This window comes from Lagopus leucura, unplaced genomic scaffold (assembly GCF_019238085.1).
Source record: "Lagopus leucura isolate 7727_CA_CO unplaced genomic scaffold, USGS_WTPT01 Super-Scaffold_100019, whole genome shotgun sequence".
In the NCBI taxonomy this organism is placed as follows: Eukaryota; Metazoa; Chordata; class Aves; order Galliformes; family Phasianidae; genus Lagopus; species Lagopus leucura.
Genome location: NW_024962273.1, coordinates 9,516,651 through 9,539,341, shown reverse-complemented (window position 1 = coordinate 9,539,341; position 22,691 = coordinate 9,516,651). Strand labels below are relative to the sequence as shown.

Here is a 22,691-nt window from a genome sequence, read left to right as displayed (position 1 = left end):
CCTGCCATTTATGCTTTACAAAATATCAAATTTTCAATCATTCTTTGTGGTGTTTTTTAAAATGTATCGTTCCATTAAGCTTCAAACAAGACTTCGAATACTTCCAAGGGAACTACTGGGGTTGCAGCAGTAGCAATCATCTTTTATTTTCCTTATTCTTTTGTCGTATTCTTAATTCCTTCTTGGGCCACATGAAGCCATTCTTACCCAGCCCCTCAAATTCAGGTAGACAATTACACATGCTTTTCCAGTATTAAATAGCTAAGCACACATTAAGTATTTTTCCATTTCTTCCATGTGTGTCTGTTTCATACTTGTTATACCTGTATTATTGTGTTTATCTGCAACTCTACACTGAGGAAATGGCATCCAGAAAAATGGAGACACAGGCAATCAGCACGCCATTTCTTTTCAGAACGTTGCATCATTCCATTCCCAATCTTGGTTGATTTTGTTTTGTTTGTTTCATTTTTGTCAAAATTGACATAAGGGGCAAGTAGGAGTTTTGTGAATTGCTCTGTTGCAAGAATTTATTTCAGGTTTTGGTTTGGAATGTGTTTCAAACTGAGCCAGCCCTCTCTGAAATACATAGTCTTGCCATAAAAGTGTCAGGGATCCTTAAACCTATCACTGGTTACTAGGTTTTGATTCTAATGGATCAGTTCCAGAACTGCAGCAGGTTTTATATTCCTTCCCAGCCTTTCCAGAACTCACTAAAAACATCTGCCTTGAATAAATCCACAGTGAAGAGAAATTTATCTGCTTATTTAATGCCCAGCAGCAGAAGGCTATAACCTTTATTTACAGCATGGTGTGTCTGAGCATTGCCAGTCCCATTGAGGCTGTGGCTTTTCTTTACCTGCTCAACAACACCGACAAGTGGAAAATTGACTGCAAGGAGTATATACACTGTGAGGTCTGAGTTTTTGTTAGAACTCATCAATCCTTCACCACAGTCTTGGAGAAGTGGACTAGATAAGTCAAGGTAAAACAAATCTCCTGCTTCACACATCAACATGGTAAGTGAGTAGAGCTGAGAAAGAAGCTGTTGCCTGTAAAACTTCGAGAGTTAAGATTCAGCTCTGCATCAAGGTTTGGGGAAATGCTAATGAAAAGGAATGATGTTCCCAAATAAAAGAAACAAGGAGAAGTTGTCCAACAAGTCTACTGAAGCTATTCACTAAAGGACAATATTATTAAAAAATCTGCTGAAAACTAGTCACTGTTGTCACAAACCTAAAGGCATTCAGTGACATCTGAGGCCAAATATATTCAGAAACCCTTTTAAATCAAAGAATCATAGAATTGATTGAGTTGAAGGGACCTGTAAAGGTCATCTGGTCCAACTCCCCTGCAAAGAATATGGACACCCACAGCTTGATCAGGTGCTCAGAGCCCCATCCAGCCTGACCTTGGACATCCCCAAGAACAGGGCATCCACCACTTCTTTGGTCAACCTATGCCAGTGCCTCATCACCCTTACTGTAAAAAATTCTTCCTTCCCCTTCTTTCTTGTAGCCTCCTTTAAAATACTGGAAGTTCTCCATCAGATCTTCCTGGAGTCCCTCTTCTCCAGGCTGAACAGCCCCAGCACATTCAGCCTGTCCTCATAGGGGAGGTGTTTCCCTGTCTGTTCCAAAGTAAAGGAAAGCTTTTTCTAAAACTTGGCCTGCATCTATGCTCCATAAAACAGCTGCTTATATATCAATTCCAAAAGGCATAGGTTTGCCTATTTAACTGTAGCAGCTTTAGGTAATCTGATGAGCTCTTTTGGATCATGCTTTTAACTCCCATTCAGACCCTACTTTGTGATAACTGCCACTGCTTTCAGTGAGATTAACAATGAATGCAATCCCAGAATCTCCAAAAAGAATCAGGCACAAATAGCAAAAATCCAAAGCACAAGCAGCTGTGAACTATTGATGGGCTGCATAACATTGTTGTTACTCCCTTTGACAATAGCACCTTAAGATTCTTGGAAATGTTGGCAAACTGTGCATGGCATATTCAAGTATATCATTCATTACACTAGCTGAAGCATTCCATTCTTGATGTTAAGGGCTTGATAAATGTCACTTGTTTCTACTCAAGGTTACAGCAACACACAAACAAAAAGACCAGAAAGAAATTGCCCCTAATTACATCATGTATAGACAAGCACATCAAAAGCTGTACCAAGAAAAACTGGCAGTGATACAACTGTCATGAAATTGCTATTCAAAATAACTCCCCTCATAAAGATGACTTCATATGCTGCAATATGAATTCCACTAACCACTAAAAGTCTTCTCAGAAGGCCATTGTTCCCTCATGAAATCAGAATTTTAAAACATCCAGAATCTGTCAGCACACAGTGTTCAGTACTGCTGCTTTCTCTATAGCCTGCCTTTGCGCTTTACTTCCAAAAAATTCAGAATTAAAATCACAGTAAGTAAACTATTAAATCACTGAATAAGAAGATTGGTTGTATTTGGGTGGTTTCAGTTCATCTGAAGAACGACTGATTTTGAATTTATCTTTGAAAGACACAAATGTGCTTTTTTCCACTGTCATCACTGTGAGTCCATACAGCAGTTTGAAAAACATCTATCAGGAATGGGGGGTATGAAGTTGACTCTGCCTTGAGGAAAAATGAATTAATTGAACACTAGTGAGAAACAGAGCTGAAAGAAACCATGGCTATAAGGTCATGTATATTAAATTCTAATTGAATTCACAAAAAATGGTTGAAGTGTAATCAAGTTAGGCTAAATTCCTTCTTTCTGTGTTTATATTGGTATCAACTTGGACACGTCATTTTTACCATGTTTTATCTCAGTTCATCTGGCTTTTTGGATGTTTCTACTGATCAATTCATTCCTCCTACATGAAAAAAAAAAAAGATTTCCAGAAACAACTTTGGCCAAAGAACACTTAGAGAAAATGCCCAGTGGGTTGGTAGATGATGTTCACTCTGATGGGAGTGAACTTCTTTAGAGGAACAGAAGTTTTCTTGCTTATTTGGCTGCCTTATCTTGTCTTAACATTAAAGAATGAAACAGTGAAGTAACTTTTTGAGAAGGGTTTGCAGTCTATCCTCTGTCCCATACCTGCCTTCAAATGTAAACCATTTTTTTTCCTAGAAATTACAGCTCAAGGAAAGACCCACCAAGATCAGAACTTACTAAGGAATAAAAGATTGCCTCACTTATGCTTGCCTCCAGTTACAATTGACCTTTTCCAAAGAATGTGCTTTGGAGAGATCATTAGACGCCACACCAGGAGGAGACTTGAATGAGATGCAGAAAACCGTTTAGAATATCTGACCAACTTTGGCCTTTATTCTGCAGCCTGCAAACAAAAGCTTGACACAGAGAAGAAGGCCTGGCAAACAGCCATTACAAGCTGGAAGTAAAGCTCTTGTACCTTTGCAAAACTTAAATCCATCATACTGTATCAAGAAAACAGGAGAAGAAATGTGATTAAGCAGCATGACAAATTCTGTAAAAGTAATTATATTCAAGTAAGTGTAAATAAGGGAATAAACTATTTGTAGCACTGACACTTGAAATATGATACGGACTGTATTACATACCTCTTCTGCTAATGTTTAGGTATCAGAAAGTGAAAATTATTCCCTTTATTGCAAGTTACGCAGTAGATGGTCTCGTCTAAAAGTCATACAGTTAAAGCCGATCCAGGGCCCTCCTGCAGCCCCCAAGGGATTCAGTCTAAACAGCAACAGTCTTTCTGTGGATGTGGCTTATCCCACAAAAGACTCATCCTAAATCCTTCCCAAAAAGAAGTGTGTTTCCCAGAGTCATTAGGCTCTAGCTAGTGTCCTCTACCTTCAGCAAGAGCCAAATATTTCTGGACCTTGATCAAAAGACTTGTGAACTGAATTGAGTACTTAAGAGCAGAGGATGCTACAGTAGTAAATGCTCTGTCCAGCTTGCTCTGCAACAAGAAAAAAAGCTATTTCTTGTATAAGTTGTATGAGTTTACACTCACGTGAAATATTAAGTCAATTCTAGGAGAAAAGTACTACAAACCAGTGGAGGTTGCAGTGAACGTGACCCATACAAGGTGATATATTTTTGTTTTTATTTTGGTTAGCACAGGTGAAAAATATGGTTCTGGCCAGCGTAGCTTTTTTGCAGGTCATATAGAAGTACTTCTGCCAGGTTCTAACTGCAGTTTGCTTTAACAAATGAGCAGCAGATTTTCTTGATGAAGAAAAGTGGATATGATACACTGTCAAGTTCTTTCTGAGAGATTAAACACACACAAACTCTATCTGAAGATAGTTTATCCATTAAAAAAAAACTTTGTTCTAAAACAGAAAACCTGCCTGGCAAGATTAAATATGAAAATACTGAATATTTGGAATGTAGTAAGATATTTGTTTTGTATGAAAGATTATAGCTATCTCTTATCTCCTCAAATGAGCAGTCTAAAATCTACAATTGCCTCATTGAAAGCAAAACTGGAATACATCACTAAGACTAAACATAGCTCACTTCAAAGCACTATCCGTAGAACCCATAAGAAACAATAATTCTCTTTCTGTAAACTTTGTGTATGTTTTTTTCAAGTGCTGAACTCTGGTACGCTACATCTGGTGTTTAGTTTTCTCATTCTATATGCATACAGCCCTCATAAATTAGTCCTTTGGCCATAATCTTTACTGAAACACTACTCTGAAGACATCAGTCTTCACAACTGGTGTGTGCAATTCTCTGGTTCTTCTCCCAGATGGTGTGAAGCAAGGAGAGAAAAATGGCAATGTGAATATTCAAACAAACTGTTGTCTTATCCTAGTACTATGACTAGTAAAAAGAATCAAAAATAGAAAGAATAAAACATCTGATAAGTGCCATCAAATCTGACAACTCATTCTCCTGGCACCTATCCCTAGCACTCATTGCATTCTGGCTTTAGGCAATATCAGACCATGCATAATTACATTAAATTCCTTTCTTGAACTTCAAACCATATGCATTTTACTTGATTCCAATTCATGGCCATGAAAAGAAAACCTCTGCACAACTGGTCTCCTTGATATTGCTAATGTTATCTTTGTGAGTAAGGGAAAACTCATTCTATCAGCCTTGAGTGAAAAGATAATACACTACTGGAGCATCCAAAAGACTGCAAGCTTTGCCATTATCCCTTTTGCCCTGATGAGAGATCAGGAGATATTATCTGAGGAAGATAAGAAGGCCCAGAAGTAAAAAGAGATTTAGTAACTCTTTTCCTACTTATTTAAAAGCTGTTCCTTTAAAATCATTGTTTCAGCAACATAATGGTTAGTGTGCCATATCACGCTTACTTCTACATAATCCTAGAAAAAGTTGTGGATACTAGGTAGTGTGTAGCTTTTATGTTTTATTGACTTAAAACATTGACTTAAAAAGTCCTGAATGCTTCTGGCTCCTTTTAACTGCTGTACCAACTCCTTCTAGAAGTCTACTAAAACCTCCACAATATCATAGAGCTAAATGTACAGTGTTCTGATTATGAACACTGCATCTAACCTGTAGATCACAGAATTCAGGTAAGACAGAAGGTATGGGAGAGTAAAGAGTTCAGGGATTCTTTCTCAATTTTTGTGTGAGAGACCCTTCCTTAAAATTCCATTTTACTATCTGGCAACCTGCAAGGGTTTCTGCAGCACCTTGGCAAAGAGTACATTCATCCATTCTAGAAAGCATGTAATGATTTGATCATGTAGAAGAGTAACTTTCTGCCATGCTTCTGTGCTTATTCCATCCCTGCCACCAATACTGACCATCTAGAACTCTGTAGGAAAATGCTTGACTTGCACAAAATTTTTGGATGAAAACTTCTGATTAATTTTTGTTGAAATCAGGTCTTGCTTCATTAGACCTCTAAAGCTGTATGTGGATTGATGTAGAGGCTGGAAGCATGTTTTCAGTTCGGATCATAAACCAATGTTGACATTACAAACATACTTATATAATTAGGGGAAACACTTCTATCCAGGTCTAGGGAACTGCTGGCACACACCTCAATTTCTAATTGCCTAAACAAGAATGAAGACCCACAAAGAAGATCCATCTTAAAACAGAATTTGTTATTTTCACCACCTTGACCTGATTATTCAAGAAAGTTGTTCAGGATAAGATCTTTCTTTCCAGGGGTAATAGATAATATAAGTTGAACTAAGTATGTATTATTTTACTGTTTTGTATCCATCAGTGCCAAGTGGCATTCATGTTTTATAGTCTAGGCAGAATTAAATTCTTTTGCAGATATCTCCCCACCAGTTTTCCTTTTGACTATCTTCAGTAGTTCTAAATTATCTGCAATCTTTGTCATCTCACCATTTTTGCAGATTACAAAGGTGTTGAGCACCACACATCAGCACAGATCTTCGGGGGAATCAGCATTCATGGTACTTCCATCGGGGAAGAATTTATGAGCTATCCATAGAAGACATGGTCTGTTAACTGAAATGCAGACAGCAGCTGCAGATAATATTGCCTTCAGTCTTCTACATTTAACCATTTTTGTTTTGCGTAATTCAGTATGGTGAGTTCCCAGAGGTGCACGAAGTACTCAAGGTGCTCAACCACCAGTGTATGGCTGTTTGATTAAGGCATTGCCTTCTCGGGTAACATAACAAGTCCATCTGTGCTGATTTTTTTTCTGAAAAACTCCAAGAGGAATTTCAGAGCTGCACTGGTGTGAAACTGCTTTGAGTTTATTTAATTCCCAAGTTTGGACATCAGTCCCGGTACGTAAACGTATGCATAAGCCTTACTTACATCTTTTGGAATTAACCACATGCATAGGTGCTTTTCTGAAATTAGCTTTTAACTCATTTTAAAAATGAGTTTGATGTTACTGAGTTTAAAGTAACAGTTTCAAAGGGCTCTTTATGCAGCCCCCAAATAACCCAAATTATTACTGTGATGAAGTAGGGAACACTATGAAGGTGGCCTCTACACTTTTTACTAAGTAGACATGAGTGGAACCCATTCAGTCTAAAAGATGACACTTGTTCTATATACATGCATCTATTATATCAGTTTAGTGGACTTGAGACTGTAAACCTCTGTTACACGAGTAGGGGGCATTTTAACTCAGGTGTTGCAATTCCAGACTGACTGTGCTATACTGATGAAGCTTTAATAAACCATTCTACCATAAGCAACACCTGCCTTTCTACTTCCCCATGTTGTAGCCAGCCAGTCAGCCATGACCTATAGCTATTAAAAGCATGAAGAGAATTTTATGCAAAAATTCAGGCAAAGATTGCTTAGATGGAGTGCGTGCACTGGGAAGTCCTCTGACACAAACAGTGTGAAATTTTACTATGCCATATGCAAAAGATGCAAGTGTCCACTTTGAAGGAAAACTGCAAATATTAAGCTGTTTTATCTCCCTGATCATAGAATCCAGCTACTCCAAGCCACAGCTCGTGTGTAACATCATCTGGTCAAAAAACTCAGGTCATATCACACACAAAAATCAAACCAAACCAACAACAACAACAACAAAAAAAAAACAGAAAAAATAAACTGCATTAATTATTTGCACTGAGCAATGATCCACTCTTGACAATAATATTTGGGTTTTGACATGGCAGCCATTTTGTTTTGAAGCAAGAAGCAGAGAACAAGCCTTTCTCAAGGCAACATTCTTCATTCTCTGTAATAACATATGCAAAACTATTGTTTTGATTGATAATTATTTCTGAAAGATTGTTATTTTTTCTTACCAATATGATGTTTCAATCTTAATGTGATGTGAACTGATTCTATGTGTTGTGAAATAGAGGCAGCCTAGCCCTCTTGTGGGAGCTATGCCACTGGCCAAGACAGCCAGTGTATCTTCCTACTTTCCTAGCTTGAAGATGGTCTTCCCCAGTGAGCAATATCAATACACGATGCAATCCGCAAGCGTTGAATCTATATAAATTTACATGAGCATTTACATATATATAATTATATACATTTATATATATACATTTATATAAATTTACATGTGTGATCTACTGTGGAAAATTAATAAGAAGAAACAAAAAGAAAAAAGTGCTCACTGTACTCAAAACACACTGCTGCAACATGCTTGGAGCTCTGAGGTTTGTAACTAACAGCAGTAATCCACATCTGTAGTGTGGTGTGCTAGCTAAAAGTTTTGCTTCTGAATAAACATGTCCCTACGATATCAATTTCCAGCCATGAAAGATTTCTTGCCATTTAGCAGCATGCCAGTGGCCACAGGAAATGCTAAAACTGGGCTTTGTTGCTGAGTTGACTGCACAGTTGCTTGTTCATTTAAAATCTGTTTGCTGATAGCGATGAATGCTGCTGGCAAAGGCAGTGGTTTGAAGAGGCTGTAAATATTCTCCTCAGTTATACATATGGCTTCATTGTTAATACTACTTTGCAAAGCTGACAACCAGATTGGGCATGAAATGTCATTTGTTTTACACTTCATTAAAAAGTAGAACGGATGCGATGACAAATTGATATAAAATGCAAGGTTGGATTGTTAAGATCTGAATACTTTAGACAACCTAGACATCTAGCCTCTATCATAACCAACTACAAAACCTAACCTATCCAAGTGTAGCATATGCATGTCTTAATCACAGTTTAACAGAGATAGCTCATGCAGCACAACATACAAGTTAAAGCATATATGATAATAGTCAATGGTAGAGGTTCAACTGTGTAAGAGAGAAAACCTTCAAAATACTAAAAGAAATACCAAACCTAAACTGAAGTGGCTATGAATTTCTAGCTCAACAGTTCAGAATAAATAATTATAGACCTGCTGAGTTCAAGAGAAATTTTGTGGGCCTCTCCTTTTTAGTGTTTTCTCTCAAAACTAAAATTTCTGTGATCTTGGTAAGAGACACACGTGCACTCAAAAAATAGCTGTATTTGTTTAAGTTGTGAAAAAAGTGCTTACTCTGCGTATGCTTTCAATAGAGCCCCACTTAACCGCAGTCACTGGCATTCCTGTTGAGATTTGAACAAATCCATCATAATGCTTTCCATTAAACCTGTGTGTAGTAGTCCACAGAGTAGACAAATCCTTGTCTACAATTCTGTCCATTAGAATACCATAACATGAAAACAACCTAGTTTTTGTGTCAAGGCAATGAGGACCTAATTCTGCTATTCTGATTTCATTAAGTGATGCTCTTAATCCAAATACAGTCACCTAGATATTGGTGGTATGTGCACTTAATTAGAAATCTTATATAGCTTCTTGTTTTGGAAAAGAAAGTTATCTCCAAGAAGAACAGGATCACATCTAAGGGATTGGGTGGGCACTGAACTTCTAAAACACACAGTTCAGTTTTGAATCCAGGCATGTACTTCTGTGCAATCTACAAACAAGTAAATCTCACTGTGCCTCAGTACTCCATACACATCACAGAGAGCAGCACTATTTTCTCTGCTGTTTTAAGCTATGAAGAGAAGAGCCCAGCTCTAAACTGGCCTATGTATCTGTTACTGTCAGCAATGCTATAGTAAGTTTCCAGTTGAATTAGGCTGCTTAAGTGGTACCATGAATTAAGAAAAGATAATTATCATTTGGTAGTTTAATTTGCATTCCCAAGATTTTACCATACTACTTCTTCCAGAGCACTGGCTTTTAACATCATTTTGTTATGAAATATTGATTTGTCTACCTACAGTGTCAAACTGCTGAGGTATTCTTTTATCAAAGAACACTAACCTTGTATAAGCAGAAGAATGAAGCTGAAGTCCAGAGTGTTCCCAGAAATGGAAATTCTTCATCCATTGTTTGATGAGTATGGGAACGTGACATATAGTGGTTAGATTTCAGATAAAAGATGCCAGATAAAACTAAGAGGAGGAGGCTTTTGTAATTTTTTTTTTAAATTATTTTTACAAAATAGAATGCATCACACTAATACTCTAAGGCCCTGCAAAAACAAAGCAAATGCTACATTCACCGTAACGATAGGGTTACTTTTGTATTATGAAGCACATGGAAATAATGGCAACCTCTTAAGCCACACAGCTACAGTCTGAGATTTTACTGCACAGCTAGAGGCAAATTACCACGGTAAACTATTAATCATGAATCAAGAAAGAGGAGAGCTAGATGAATTCTGTCACCAACAGTCAAGTGACTGCAAGAACTAATTCGTTATTCTTTATGTCCTGTTTTCTTTGGGCCATATGTGCAAATTGTTGTCATCCTCAGAAGAAAAGTTACTGTGTATGCTACATGTGGGCATACAATGCAGCTTCTAATTGGCAGTTTACTAATCTCAGTTGTTCTGCTTGTAGTGAATAATATATTCCATCGAGTAACATCTGCTGAAGTATTGTAAAAAGGTGCAGAAAGGCAAGGCAAACTCAGAAACACTGATAAAAATGTAGTTTTTCATTTCACCTCATTCCACACATGAATTATAAAGATCTCTATAAAGCAGTAAAGACATACAGAGCTGACGTGGAATTTGTAGCAGCTTTAAGCAAAGTATTTTCAGAAGACAAGGATTACTTTGTTCTGTCTGCCCGCAAGTTTACAGTAACACACTGATTTACAGAAACTAAGGCTATTATCATCACCAGAAAGCCTAACAAGAGATGCTTTTAATGTTGTTGTTGGGTTTTGGTTTTTTTTTCTGTAAATGGGACATTTCCAGGTGTTCAGACTCATGCAGAATCATGAATAGTGCTATAAGCTCTGTGAAGAAGAAAAGTGTAAGAGCTTAGATCACTTCTAGAGAATCATTACAACACATTCTCAATGTGAGAAGGTTAGCCCAGATGTCAGATCTCTCATTTATCAGTCAAGAAGAATGACCATCTCTGACCTCCTGCTCTGCCTAAGTTGTAGCGGGCCTTCAGCACGTCATTCGGAGGTAGATTCACTGCAGATTGGAGGCCTGGATTCCAGGATTATCTCTAATACCACATTCAGTACATAAATGCAGAAGCAGTCTTTGGAAAATTGGTCACTGTGATAGCTAGTCATATTCCTGCCTGTATCATAAAGAATTAAAGAACCTTCCATCCTATGTAATCAAATGATTTAGCTGTTACTGGCAGGCAATAACTTGCCTATCAAGTTTCCTAAAATAAATTCAACCTATGTGGACAGTCAGTTCAAAGCCCTTATACTGGTCATCTGTTCATGAACTGTACACAATTCACAGATCTTTTTTGGTTCAGCATGCACTTAGATGCTAGGAAGTCCAGATGTTACATGTAAAAATGCATGCTGTCTGGTTTTGCCCTGTAGGTTTCCAAACTTCAAACTGCATCCATGAGTGAACGGAGCCAAATAACATGTCAAAAGCAGAATATTTTTTTTAACTTTGGAGTCTAGATCTAGAGTGAGTATGGCCTCAAAAAAACAGCAATGAGTAATGACATGCTTTGATTATAAACCTTCTCCACATGTGGCCCTCTGCAGAGGTTTGGAATATATCGCGCTTGCTGTCTATTAATGACTATTTTATTTTCCTATATAGGAAAAGAAGAATTTTATTTAAAAAGTGTGATTGATCCCAGCACAGGTGGCAGGATCATTGTCAGTCTCCCCATTGCTTCTTGCTTCTCTCTGCCCAAACTCGGCAAATTTGCTCAGGCACCATGCTTCACAGGGTACCTGTGTAAACCAGCAGCAGCAAAAGCCACTCAGAACTTGTCAAGTTCACACATATCATTGAACTTAACTGAGATCTGAACAGACACAGATCCAGTGTTGCAGCAGGATAGTAGAAGGAAAATCAGAAAGCACATTACATAAGGAAAGGATTTGACGTGAACCTGGCTTGCCTTAAAATTTACCATCCAGCTCCCTTATTTGAAGGTGGATAGAATGGGAAGAGCAGGATAATAATTACTCAGTGGGTATCAAACTCTGTTCCAAAAGCCCCAACATCTACATAAACTCTGAACTACATCTGTCAGTAAATGGTTTACGTGAAATCCAGCTCCTTCAGATTAGAATACCAGACTAGATTTAATAGCTTGATATCTTGCTTCTGGCAGTGGACCGTATATGATGGTTCACATGAAGCAAAAAAACAACACGTACTGCACTGCTTCCAACCGTGCATCCAGGCAGCCGAATTCTTTCCTGACCCCTAGGCAGTCAGTCCATGATCTGTAGCACATTTGGCTTTTCCTCTCAGACAGAGCTGTAGCACAAGTACTCTTTAGGCTTATAGAATTAATGATCATCAGTATTACCCTCAAGAATTATACAAACATACAGACAAAGCAGGTTAACTGCTAGCAGCAATCAAATACAGACGTTAAGATCACTCTGGGCAGGGACAAGTTTTTTGAAACGTAATGGTTGACTTACCATTTTTTACTGATTGACACTCAGTGACATTACAGCAAAGAGCAAAAAATGTTCATGTTATATTTTGGTGTAGCCATTCTATTGCTATTTAAGTTCAGCAAAATTATGTGTGGGTTGCTAATCACAGGTTATCAAAAACAACAACCTCCTTTATTTATTTATTTATTTATTTATTTATTATTTTAAGGAATAACCTTACCGGTCTTAGAACCCAAAGCTTAAAATAGAGAGGGAATAATCACGAGGATATGGTTTGGTCATTAGAGAACAGCAAAGACTCTTGGTTTTGGCTCTCAGCTGTTCAATTAGTTTACATCCATATAGCCTTTGCTAATAGAATAGCACAGCTGAGGGAGATCAAGAAATTCTAAAATAAAATCATTTTTAAAGTAGATACATAGCTGAGGGTCTTCTACTTCTAGATCAGAACAGTAATGTACACCAAAATACCACCTTGCTTGGTAATTTACAGATTCTTATTGAAGTGCTTCATCTGAAAAGGATTTCCCTTTCATCCTGCGGTACACTTGAAACCCTCATGGTGTTTTCTACAAATAGAAGAATCTCCTTTGTCAGTATGGCAATGGGGATTATGAAATCCAATGATGTACATTTGAATTAGAAAGATACAAAATCACAATTTAATATTGCAAAGCACTGATAAATATTCCTGTGATTAATACAACAGAGAAACAAACAGCTTAAAACAGAGCCCAGTAACACTATGCTCTCCTTTTCCAAGAGTATCTTAAAAGGCACTGATGGACAAGCTAGAATGCCCTCCTAGCACAGGGCAGAAGTTATTACATTGACCAGCTCACCTCACATGAGATATGCAATGAAAGCCAGCTCATCAATCAATTCCTAACAAATTGGGAACTATAACGCAGTTTCAGAATAATCTGGGAAAACTGCCCTACTTGGCATCTCAGCAATGGATTGATGAGCAACTTAGATGTCCATGCAGAAGAGGCTAGAAGAGTGCCTGGAGAAGATAACCTTGTCTTAGCATAAGTGGTTCCACACCTCAGTTTGATTTCCAGGCCAAAATAATGTTCATACATACTTGAAAGACGATGAGCTAACTTTCTGCCCTGAGGTCACACTGAGAAATTGAAGTGTGCAGTCAAATATAGTTAAACTTGCTGAGAATTCAGCAAGAAAAACAGAGTGGTAATAGGAGGAATGTAAAAAAATGAGATTCATTTTAATGGTAACTCCAGATCCTTTCCACCTGCAATTTCCTACATCTATAGGCTATTTCTCAATTTCTGCCCTCTCTCTGATCTTCAGTTGGCATTTCACAGAATTTGTCTTATGTTCTGTAAGAAAGAAAAGCAAGAATCTTCACTTTAGGGCTCTCTCTCCCTTGTCCACTTAATGAGAGCACAGGATCACGACAATATCCTGTCTTGGATTCTCATAATATTTTTTTCTGTAAAGAAAGATTCCACTACAGAATAACTATTTGAAGAAAATCTCCTGTCTAGCCATATTTAAAACTTTTTACTTTCATTTAGCCTTAGTTCAATATTTATACTGTGTGATAAAGCAAAGTATCAGTAATAATCCATCATAACATCTGTAGCTTATTTTCCAGGATAGAACAATTCAAGTATGTTCAGTAGCTCCCTCTATTACTAAATTGTAATAAATACTGTCCTTCTGAATCTTTGGAATCTTGCTATGATAGAAGAAATTACATTGTCCACAGCAGCTACACATGGTCCCAAATGATATAACCATTGAGGCTGCTATCTAGCAGGACTACAGCTAGTGAGTGACAGCATCCTTCCACACTACACTGTCACATTTTCACCCAACCCTGCCCATATTACCAGACAAGGAGCACAAGGAAGATATTCATTTGAATCCAACAGTTGCAACAGAACTAAACACAAGCCCTCCAAATATATTACATTATAAACAACAGAGCACATAAACTGAATTTCAGTAGGCAGTATGATCATTAGAATCTCATTTTTCCGGCACAAGTTAATAAGGAGAACATGCAGTGTTACATTACCACTCTATTTCCAGCTATTATAGCATAGATTGTTCTCCCTCCCCCTCAGATCACAAGTTTGTATCTCAGCCTCCAACAAGAGTTGATTCCAAAGAATTTGAAATTAATGCACAATAATAGAGATTGGCTGTTTTATGTCTACAGCTGTGTCACATGCTGTTACTTCTCAGCTGCATCTGCTCATAGAGGCAAAATGAAACTGCAGTAAGTAAATACCAGACAATACTCTGCAAGGCAAGAGGCTGAAGTGCCAAAGACAGCGGCTATAATTATGCATCCTGGTTTGCCAATCTGTGAAGGCAGCCTATTCACCACAAACTAATTGAAGATCCCACATGTATTTCAACAAAGCTGTGATCTTAAGGTCCAGCACTTACAAAGCATTTTTGAACTTACAAAGGTTTAAATCAACAGTCCGACATGCATGCAGCCAGTGTGTTATCATCTGTGCTCTGGGGACAGAAGATCAAAGGATTCAGCCATACTCATATACCAAAATGAAATCTAAATTACATTTCTGTCATCAAAGAAGTTCAATCCAGAACCTCAATAAAAGCTTAATTCTTCAAGGAATTCTTAAATCTTTGTTTAGCTAGTACTGAATTTGTGTATTTTGTCCAAGCTACAGAAAAATAAAAATAAAAAACAAGCTACAGTTTATCCTGAAAAAAACCCTCAAAGCAGTGATTGCACACTAACTTGTGGGTAACTAGATTTTAGAGTTGCTTTAATTTAACTAATAAAATTCTGCAGATAGCACCAAAATTGGAAATATTTTACTTGAGTTTTTAAATAAGAAACATAAGAAATAGTAAAAGCTAAAACTTAGCAACATCACATGCTTTAACACTCATTCCATGTACTGGTATTGCCACTTGCAGTTCTGTCTGGAAGAACCAGTCACAGTGTAGTATTGTGCATCAGTGTCACATAAATAAAGTAGCAGCATGTTGTCATTTCTCTGCTGTTTGCAACTAAACAAGGTGAAATAATGAAAAAACAGTAAAGAAAGGGGATGCTTATTGGGGCTGGAATATGTCATACACACAGAGAGGTTTTCTGAGTCTCTTCTCAAAATGATGACAACTCTGAGATAAAAAAAAATATCATTTTGGACTTAAAACCTAATATAATTCAGTTCTTGTTGAAAAATCCCAGTTCCTAGCCTGCTCTTGCATAAATAAATAAGATAAATATCAGATGCCCTCTATTGGCCCTCTGTTTATGTTAGTTTCAGAAGTTATAAATTTCCCAAATTCCTTCTAGTCCTTGATTTTGTTACAGTGAAGTTGCAGTTTCCTGCCTCTGTCAGAGAAATCCCACCACTTCAAAGAACAGAACCACATTCAGTTTGAGGATATAGCTGTCAGCATGCAGTCAGAGCATGGACAGGAGAAAGCTGAGCAGGCTGAGACAGAAAACTAGTGACTCCAGGAGAAAAAAACTGGGTCAAGGGAGAAAAAGATAAACATAAGAGCTCATAGCAGGATTGAAGAATGAAAGAAACATGGATACATGTAAGGACAATTTAATGCCCTTGTTGTGAGGGAAAGGAGGGAACCTGGGATCCACGCACCCCAACTCCTTCAATCCTTTTTAGTTAACACGTTTCCTTGAACAAGTCAGCCTATCCTCTGAAGACACTCCTTTTCCTTTTGGATTAGCAGGTGAGGCAGCTACAAAAACATCACAACTCTCTGTATCAATTCCTAGTGTAATTAGCAGGAAGTACATATTGTAAAACATTAGTTTTACATGTTACACATGAAGCTTTGCCAACAGCAGCTCTGGGAGACAGAAGTATCAATACACCATAGGAGAATATTTGCTCCCTGATTAGAGATAGCTCTTGGGGCTGCTTTCCACTGATACTTAGTTTGGTCCCTGGTATGCTTATCTAGGTTACAATCAGCACATAATCAAGCTTTGCAACACTCTCCTCTGCTCAGAAACAGACCTGTAACTACCTCTGCAGGAATGGAAACACCGGTTTAGTCTTCTTGAATAAAGATTCTGTATTGGAGAGGCAATTTCACTAGCTGTGCAGACTACTAGGCAGCCTCAGGAAAAGACAGAAACAAAATGGAGAAGCGTTTCACCATCTCTGTTTCTTACCTTCCCCTCAAATCTTGCTGTGGCTCCCAGTTGCACTCGGATATTCCGAGGAGGCAGAGTAAATGCTGGTGCTTCAGCAGGAACCGAGGGGCTGAGCGTCAGGGAGGTTTTGGACACTCGAGTAGATGTCACCAGTTTCACATCCCCCATGATGTGGACTGTGGAAGAGAAAAACAAGGAACTTATGAGGATGAATTATTTACAGTTCCAGCTAAGAAACAGAACAGAGGAAAACTGTTTATATATATATATATATATATATAAAATGTACATTACATACATATACACTGCTAAGAGCCTTCAGCCTAAAGTAACAAGTGTTACTTTCTGGGTGGGGAACTGAGACCCAGGAAGATTGTGTGCATTACAGTTGTTACAGCATCACAGCCTTGAAGTGAACTCAGTTTGAACTCTCAAGTCCCAGGCCAGCTCCTTAACCAAGAAGTCATCCTTTACAACTGCGTTAAACTGTAATAACTTATTTCAGGAGGATATTTTTGCAATGTGACTTTGATTTTCCTGGCCTGCAGTACACCAATATCAGTAAGTCTCAGAAGAAGAGCCAGTGTTAAGTAAGTCTTATGAAATAAAGAGGCCTCTGTTTGCACTGGAGTTAAGTTGCGAGTGGGAATGTGGAAAATCTGATTTTTCATACCATGCTTTCAAGATCTTAAGAAATATCTGGTATCTCCCTCCAAAGTACTGCTAGTACATAATAGATACTTCTGCTGAAATTTCAAGCTTCCACTTCACTGCAAATACTTCTACAGCACGTACACGAGTAAAATAGCACCAAATTTTATGCTGCATGTATGTCATTTAAGGAATCTCATTACAGATACCTACTTCAGATATGACTGTTCTGCTATATACCTTATACTCCCCAATGGAAAACGAACAACAACAAAAACCCTAATATAATTTTAAAGTGTAAAAACCTAGGTTATCCAGAAAAAAATAGTAGTAGTTCCTCTGAGTCCTGCACTATGCCACACAAAATCAAACTAACCTTGCAAAGCAGGTTCTTAGAACTCTGCATTTGCCACTTCTGTAGCTAACAGCAGCACCAATTCCAGGAGTTATCCCTTGAAACTCTTGCTCAAAAGTTCCAACTTTTTGTTGAGTAAAGTGACCACGAAAAGCATTTTTCAAAATTGACTGGACAAGCCAGGAACATGAAGTTCATTTCTGATAGGATACATTGCCATGCATGTTTCTGAAAATCCACTGTGAGAACACAGTGATTCCATAGAGCGCACCTGACACGCTCAGTAAATACAGAGAATGTCAATCTCAAGAAACACCTTATCAAAGCACCAGGTGGTGATTTGTTCTAAAGTGAGGGAACCACAGAACTCCAGAAGACAGACAGATGGACAGACCAAAGGAAGTAAGGTGAGCTGTGGGGGAAGTAGAAGGAATCAGGTCCTAAGCAACTAACAGTCATTGGTATGGTCAAGTTACATTTCTATTGCATTTCGGTAACCAACATGGCAAAAGCTGTCAACAACTTGAAGCCTAATGTTAAAATGACACAGTAACATATAAAATAAAGTAACAGCTAGTCTTTTGCTTCAGGACATCTTGCATGGGCTTATGTTTTTTTCTAAATAATGTTTAAATAAGATTGAATTTACCAAAGAATATTAGCCCAAATGAGCACAAGCAGTTTTCTAGCAACATAAGCCTCTAATCATCCACATTTAGCAGTCTGACTCTAATTAGCTGTGTATGCTGAAGATGCTTCTTCTAGATAATTAGGAAGTCTTTTTTCAGTTTAGAGGATGTTTTACAATTATTTTCCCAAAGAGATAAATAAATCCATGTGCAGCCTGGTGTTAATATAGAACTAGCATGTCCAAATACTTTAAGAAAACAGCGTTCTGAAGAACAAATCTTATTCCAGCTTAAATTCAATAGACAGGAAAAAATGCAGACACTTAAAAGCTATGGAGCACATCTGACTTTCTTTCTTTCTTTCTTTCTTTCTTTTTTTTTAATGTAAGGAGTTTTCTAGAATGATCCTATCCATAAAGTGGTTTTCTCAGTTTGCTGCTGAATAAGATTCCAAAGATATTTCATAACATTTCATTTCACGTGCTGTGCACACCTAGACTATGGTCTTAAAACAAAACCAAGTGTAACTGAAGTTGCAATAAAAACATTGTGGCATTAAACATAAAAGAAAACCTTCATGCAAGTGCTGGCTGGATGGGCAGTGATGTGGTTAGACAGCATTTCTAATCTGGATGTTTTTTATTCTTAATCCTTTCTAAAAAGCACATAAATCCGTACAAATTCTCACAGTGTGCCCTCTAATCTTTGTAATACCAAAGCGGACTAATGAGTTTCAAGCATTTTTTACCAGGAACAAATTTGTCACTCAGTACACATTTGTCACTCAGATCACAAAAATAAACCCCCAAAAACAAACTCTGAGAATTCCTTCTCATCCTTTTTCTCATCCACTTCTTTTATATAAGTAAACACTTACCCTCAGCTTCCTACATAACCACTTAATTATACTAATTTCATTTTAACGTGTCCTTCCTCTGAAGCAGAAAAAAATGAGCTTCAGAGAGGGCATGAGTGTAAGAGAGAGTGAGTGCACACAAGTGAGAGAAAAGCAGAGCTTTGAGTCTTCCTGATATTGCAACTCTCCACCTAAGCAGCTCATTTTTACTTGGTCCAGATATTCTGTTATTTTAGCCAGTCTGCCCTCAATAATCTCTGAACCGTCTCTGAAATCTGGACAGAATCTTTTGAGCTCTCTAAATACAGGAGCAAAAGGCCAGCCCAGAGGCTGGAGCATTTGTCTGCTATTTGGGATCCTGGCTGAATTCCCTGCTCGCTGATGGGGCTGCCTGCATGACCTCAGGCAAGTCATTAAGCTTCTCTTCTGCCACGGTTCCCTATCGATGAAGTGGAGATTATTGTACTTCCTTACCACAGAGAAGTGCTGTGGTATAAATATAATAGAGGATAGGAGTTTGGCTACAGTCACAGGACCATATAAACAGTATAGACTTTAAAAAAGGCAGAAAAATGCTATGAAATTCCAAAAACATTGATAGCATGCTTCTTTTTCCCTCCCCAGTGCAGTGGTGTTTCCAAAAATATGCATTTTGAAACACTAGGCAAATTTGATTCCCATATATAGATCACTGAAGTCCCTAGAAAAACTGTTGACTAAGTGCCATCCACTATGCTTCAAAATGTTCAATATTTCAGAATTGACTTGACAGCTTCCTCTTTTCACACACCTCATTTCCTCTGCTACAGCTTCTTTCTTTACCACAAGGACTAACAACATGTGGTTACCATACATTTACACAAATCTGAACACACTGCCCACAGAATTACAGAAATGGTTTAATTGCAGCCATGTCACCTGTGACTATTTTTTCACCATTACCTTACCAGACCACACAAGGAAGCATCCTGCCTCTTGTCAGCTACTGGTACCAAAGAGACAGCATACAGGGAGAATGATGAACCACAGGGAATCACAACGTCATTTGTGGATTTAACAGAGAAAAAGAGGTTGAAGTGGGAACAGGAAGCAAAGAACTTGCAATCCTGCTAACTATAGCCTCACTAGGCAGCCTGTCCTTGTATCAGTTCTGACTTGACTAGTGTTCCTCCACTGCCTCATCCATCAATGACCATCTTGTTCCCACTGATTCTCTACCTAGCCAGCCTCTAGAAAAGCCCTTTCATCAAAAAACATCCAAGGTGTTTTCAACCCAGACCCCTAAACGTCCAATAACATTTTTCCAGTAAAATTTAATAGCAGCTATTAGGCACATCAGTAGGAATGAGATGAGATGCCAAATCTTCTCTTGCTACTCTGTGATCCAAAAATTTTGCAAGCTTAAGTTGAGGCAACGCCATGCATGTAAAATCCCAGGGTATGTTCCCACAAAGAGCATTTACATAACTGTCCTGCACAGTTCCTGGGAATTACAGGGCAACTTGTGATTTGTGCAAAAGCTTTGACTCTCTAAAGTGACAGCAAGAAAATTCCGTGCTGAATTACAATTTCATTTGGGACCATTTCGTCAAAGACTTTCCCAGAAGTAAGCAAGTTCTTCAGATCCTATCATTACAGTATATTGAATTTCACACTCCGCACATCAGCAATGAGCTTTTGCATCAAGCAAGACTCTTGCTTGCACAAGGGAAAAAGGACAAAACAGGTCGAACTGTTACAGGTGTCCATTTTAACAAAATACTACTGCAGTCCCTACATGGCATTTCAGAAACAGTAATGGTTTATGTGGCACAAAGCACTGAACTACTTTTACAAGATCAGAGTTAAAATTAGACCTGTCTAATCAATAAATCAGAGCTTTTTTATTTGCATGCCTGTTGAGGCATGAGCTGTACATTGAAATGTTTTCCATGGTAGGATTACCATGAGTGAAGAATTTAATTTCTCTGGGTAAGAGAATAATTCAATATGATATTAATTGGTATTTACTTGCATATAGGTTTATTAGAGCATGAGAATTATGACTGTCAACCACCTTTATTTATATATGCCATGTGAGAAAAAAGAAAGCACTTGCATATTTTTATCAACAAAGAAGAGAAGTCATACCCTCCCTAACCTTCAGCTTGTGCTGCTTAGCAGAGAAATTGCTAGCAAAGATGTGCGTTTCATGCAGACAGTGCCAGTTGTAACCATTCCCCAATTTTCCTCAATTAACAGCACCATTTAGGGTACTGAAACATCCCAGGCCTTTTGAGATACAGATAACCCAACCTCACTTACTGCCAGTAATCACGTTGCTGCAACAAATCACATCTAACAAGAGCCATTGTATCTGCTTTTGCACAATCACACCTTAACGGTTTATTGATATATTAAAGTAGCCGCAGAGAGTATTTCAGGTACAAAGAATGGTACAGAAAACCATGTGAAGAGGGAAATAGATTAATTCCTTTAGTAGCATATATTTATCTTGATTATAGACAGACATGCTACATTATTCAATTATTCCGTAACCACCGAGTATTAAAATTTAAGGAAAAAAAGATGTCCATTACAAAGCAGTTGGACACACAATTTAGAAGAATGCAATGCATTTCAAGACTCAAAAACCTTGCATGTTTAATTTGAAACATCAGATTAAGGAGCAGTAAATCAAGAAACACAATTTCTTTGCAGCTGTTATCTTGGAAAAAATATGAGTAACTAAATATGACATACATCAGGCAGGTTCAGTACAGCATCCATATCTAAGAATTATTTTATAGCAGAAAATTGAAGCCAGAGGGAAACACAGATGGTAAACGGGATGCAAGCTGGGCTTGTTTTTGCTGATTCCATAAAGGCTTCATACAGAAACACGTTGGAGAAGGTAATTCAATCTGACTTCAAAACCTGCTACAGTTGTATTTTATGAAAAAAATTAAAAAAAAAGGAAAAAAAAAAAAAAAAAAAAAAAAAAGGCAAGACATAAAGAAAGGTTTTCAGTGTACTAAGCAGCAGGTCAAAAATCAATAAAGTTCTACTGGATCATTTTTAATACTCAGTATTTACCAAACCCAAACATCTTAGTCTTGGGAAGGTTAGGTAAAACAGCAAATCTAAATTTCATCATTGACAGCTGGTGACGTTTTCTTCCACTTGTGACAAAAGAGAACCAGTGGTCAGACTGACAGTCCAGGAATCCCCAGTGTGGCTCCAATGGCCGCACCTTCAGGGCAGAGGTAAGGGCAAAACTGAGATCATTCTCTCTGGGGAACATGGCACTCTACTTAGTATTTAAGAAAAATCTCCTTTCACTGTTCAAGCAGCGTAGAGCTTGTGACTCCATTGAGAGACTGTTTAAGAACATTTTGTCTTCAGTCTTCGCGCTGTTTTTCAGATGTTTAGTCTCTACTCCACAATTGCTGGCCTACTATACGAGCTGGCCTTCCAGGGAGAAAGGTCAATTCACTCCCAAGCTCATTATATACACCTGCAGAATGTCATCACTTTCTGCAAACTTGAAACAACTGTAGCCATTTTAGAGCTGGGACTGAAGCCAGTTTGTCATGTGGAGAGGTAACTCCTTCTCGCTCATCTACCCGCAAAGACAAACCTGAGAGGAGACGATGGCAAATGAGAAACAATCTTCACTTAAAAGTGGAGCAGGCAAGGGGTCCAAACAGTAGAGTAATGTACCAGGACAGGTACTGGCACTAAAGGTCCTGGGATGTAACGGGAACCACAGCAAATATT

General features: G+C 38.0%; 1 protein-coding gene across 1 annotated transcript in view; it reads right to left on the bottom strand.

Moving 5' to 3' along the window:
- The window catches only part of MYLK (myosin light chain kinase), a 125,589-nt gene extending 108,972 nt beyond the window's left edge, over nucleotides 1-16,617 (bottom strand). Inside the window, exon 1 of the mRNA XM_042877680.1 lies at nucleotides 16,460-16,617. Coding sequence (XP_042733614.1) covers nucleotides 16,460-16,609 — 150 coding nt within the window. The 5' untranslated portion in view covers nucleotides 16,610-16,617. The remainder of the gene's footprint in view (nucleotides 1-16,459) is intronic.
- Between the last annotated feature and the right edge of the window lie 6,074 nt (nucleotides 16,618-22,691).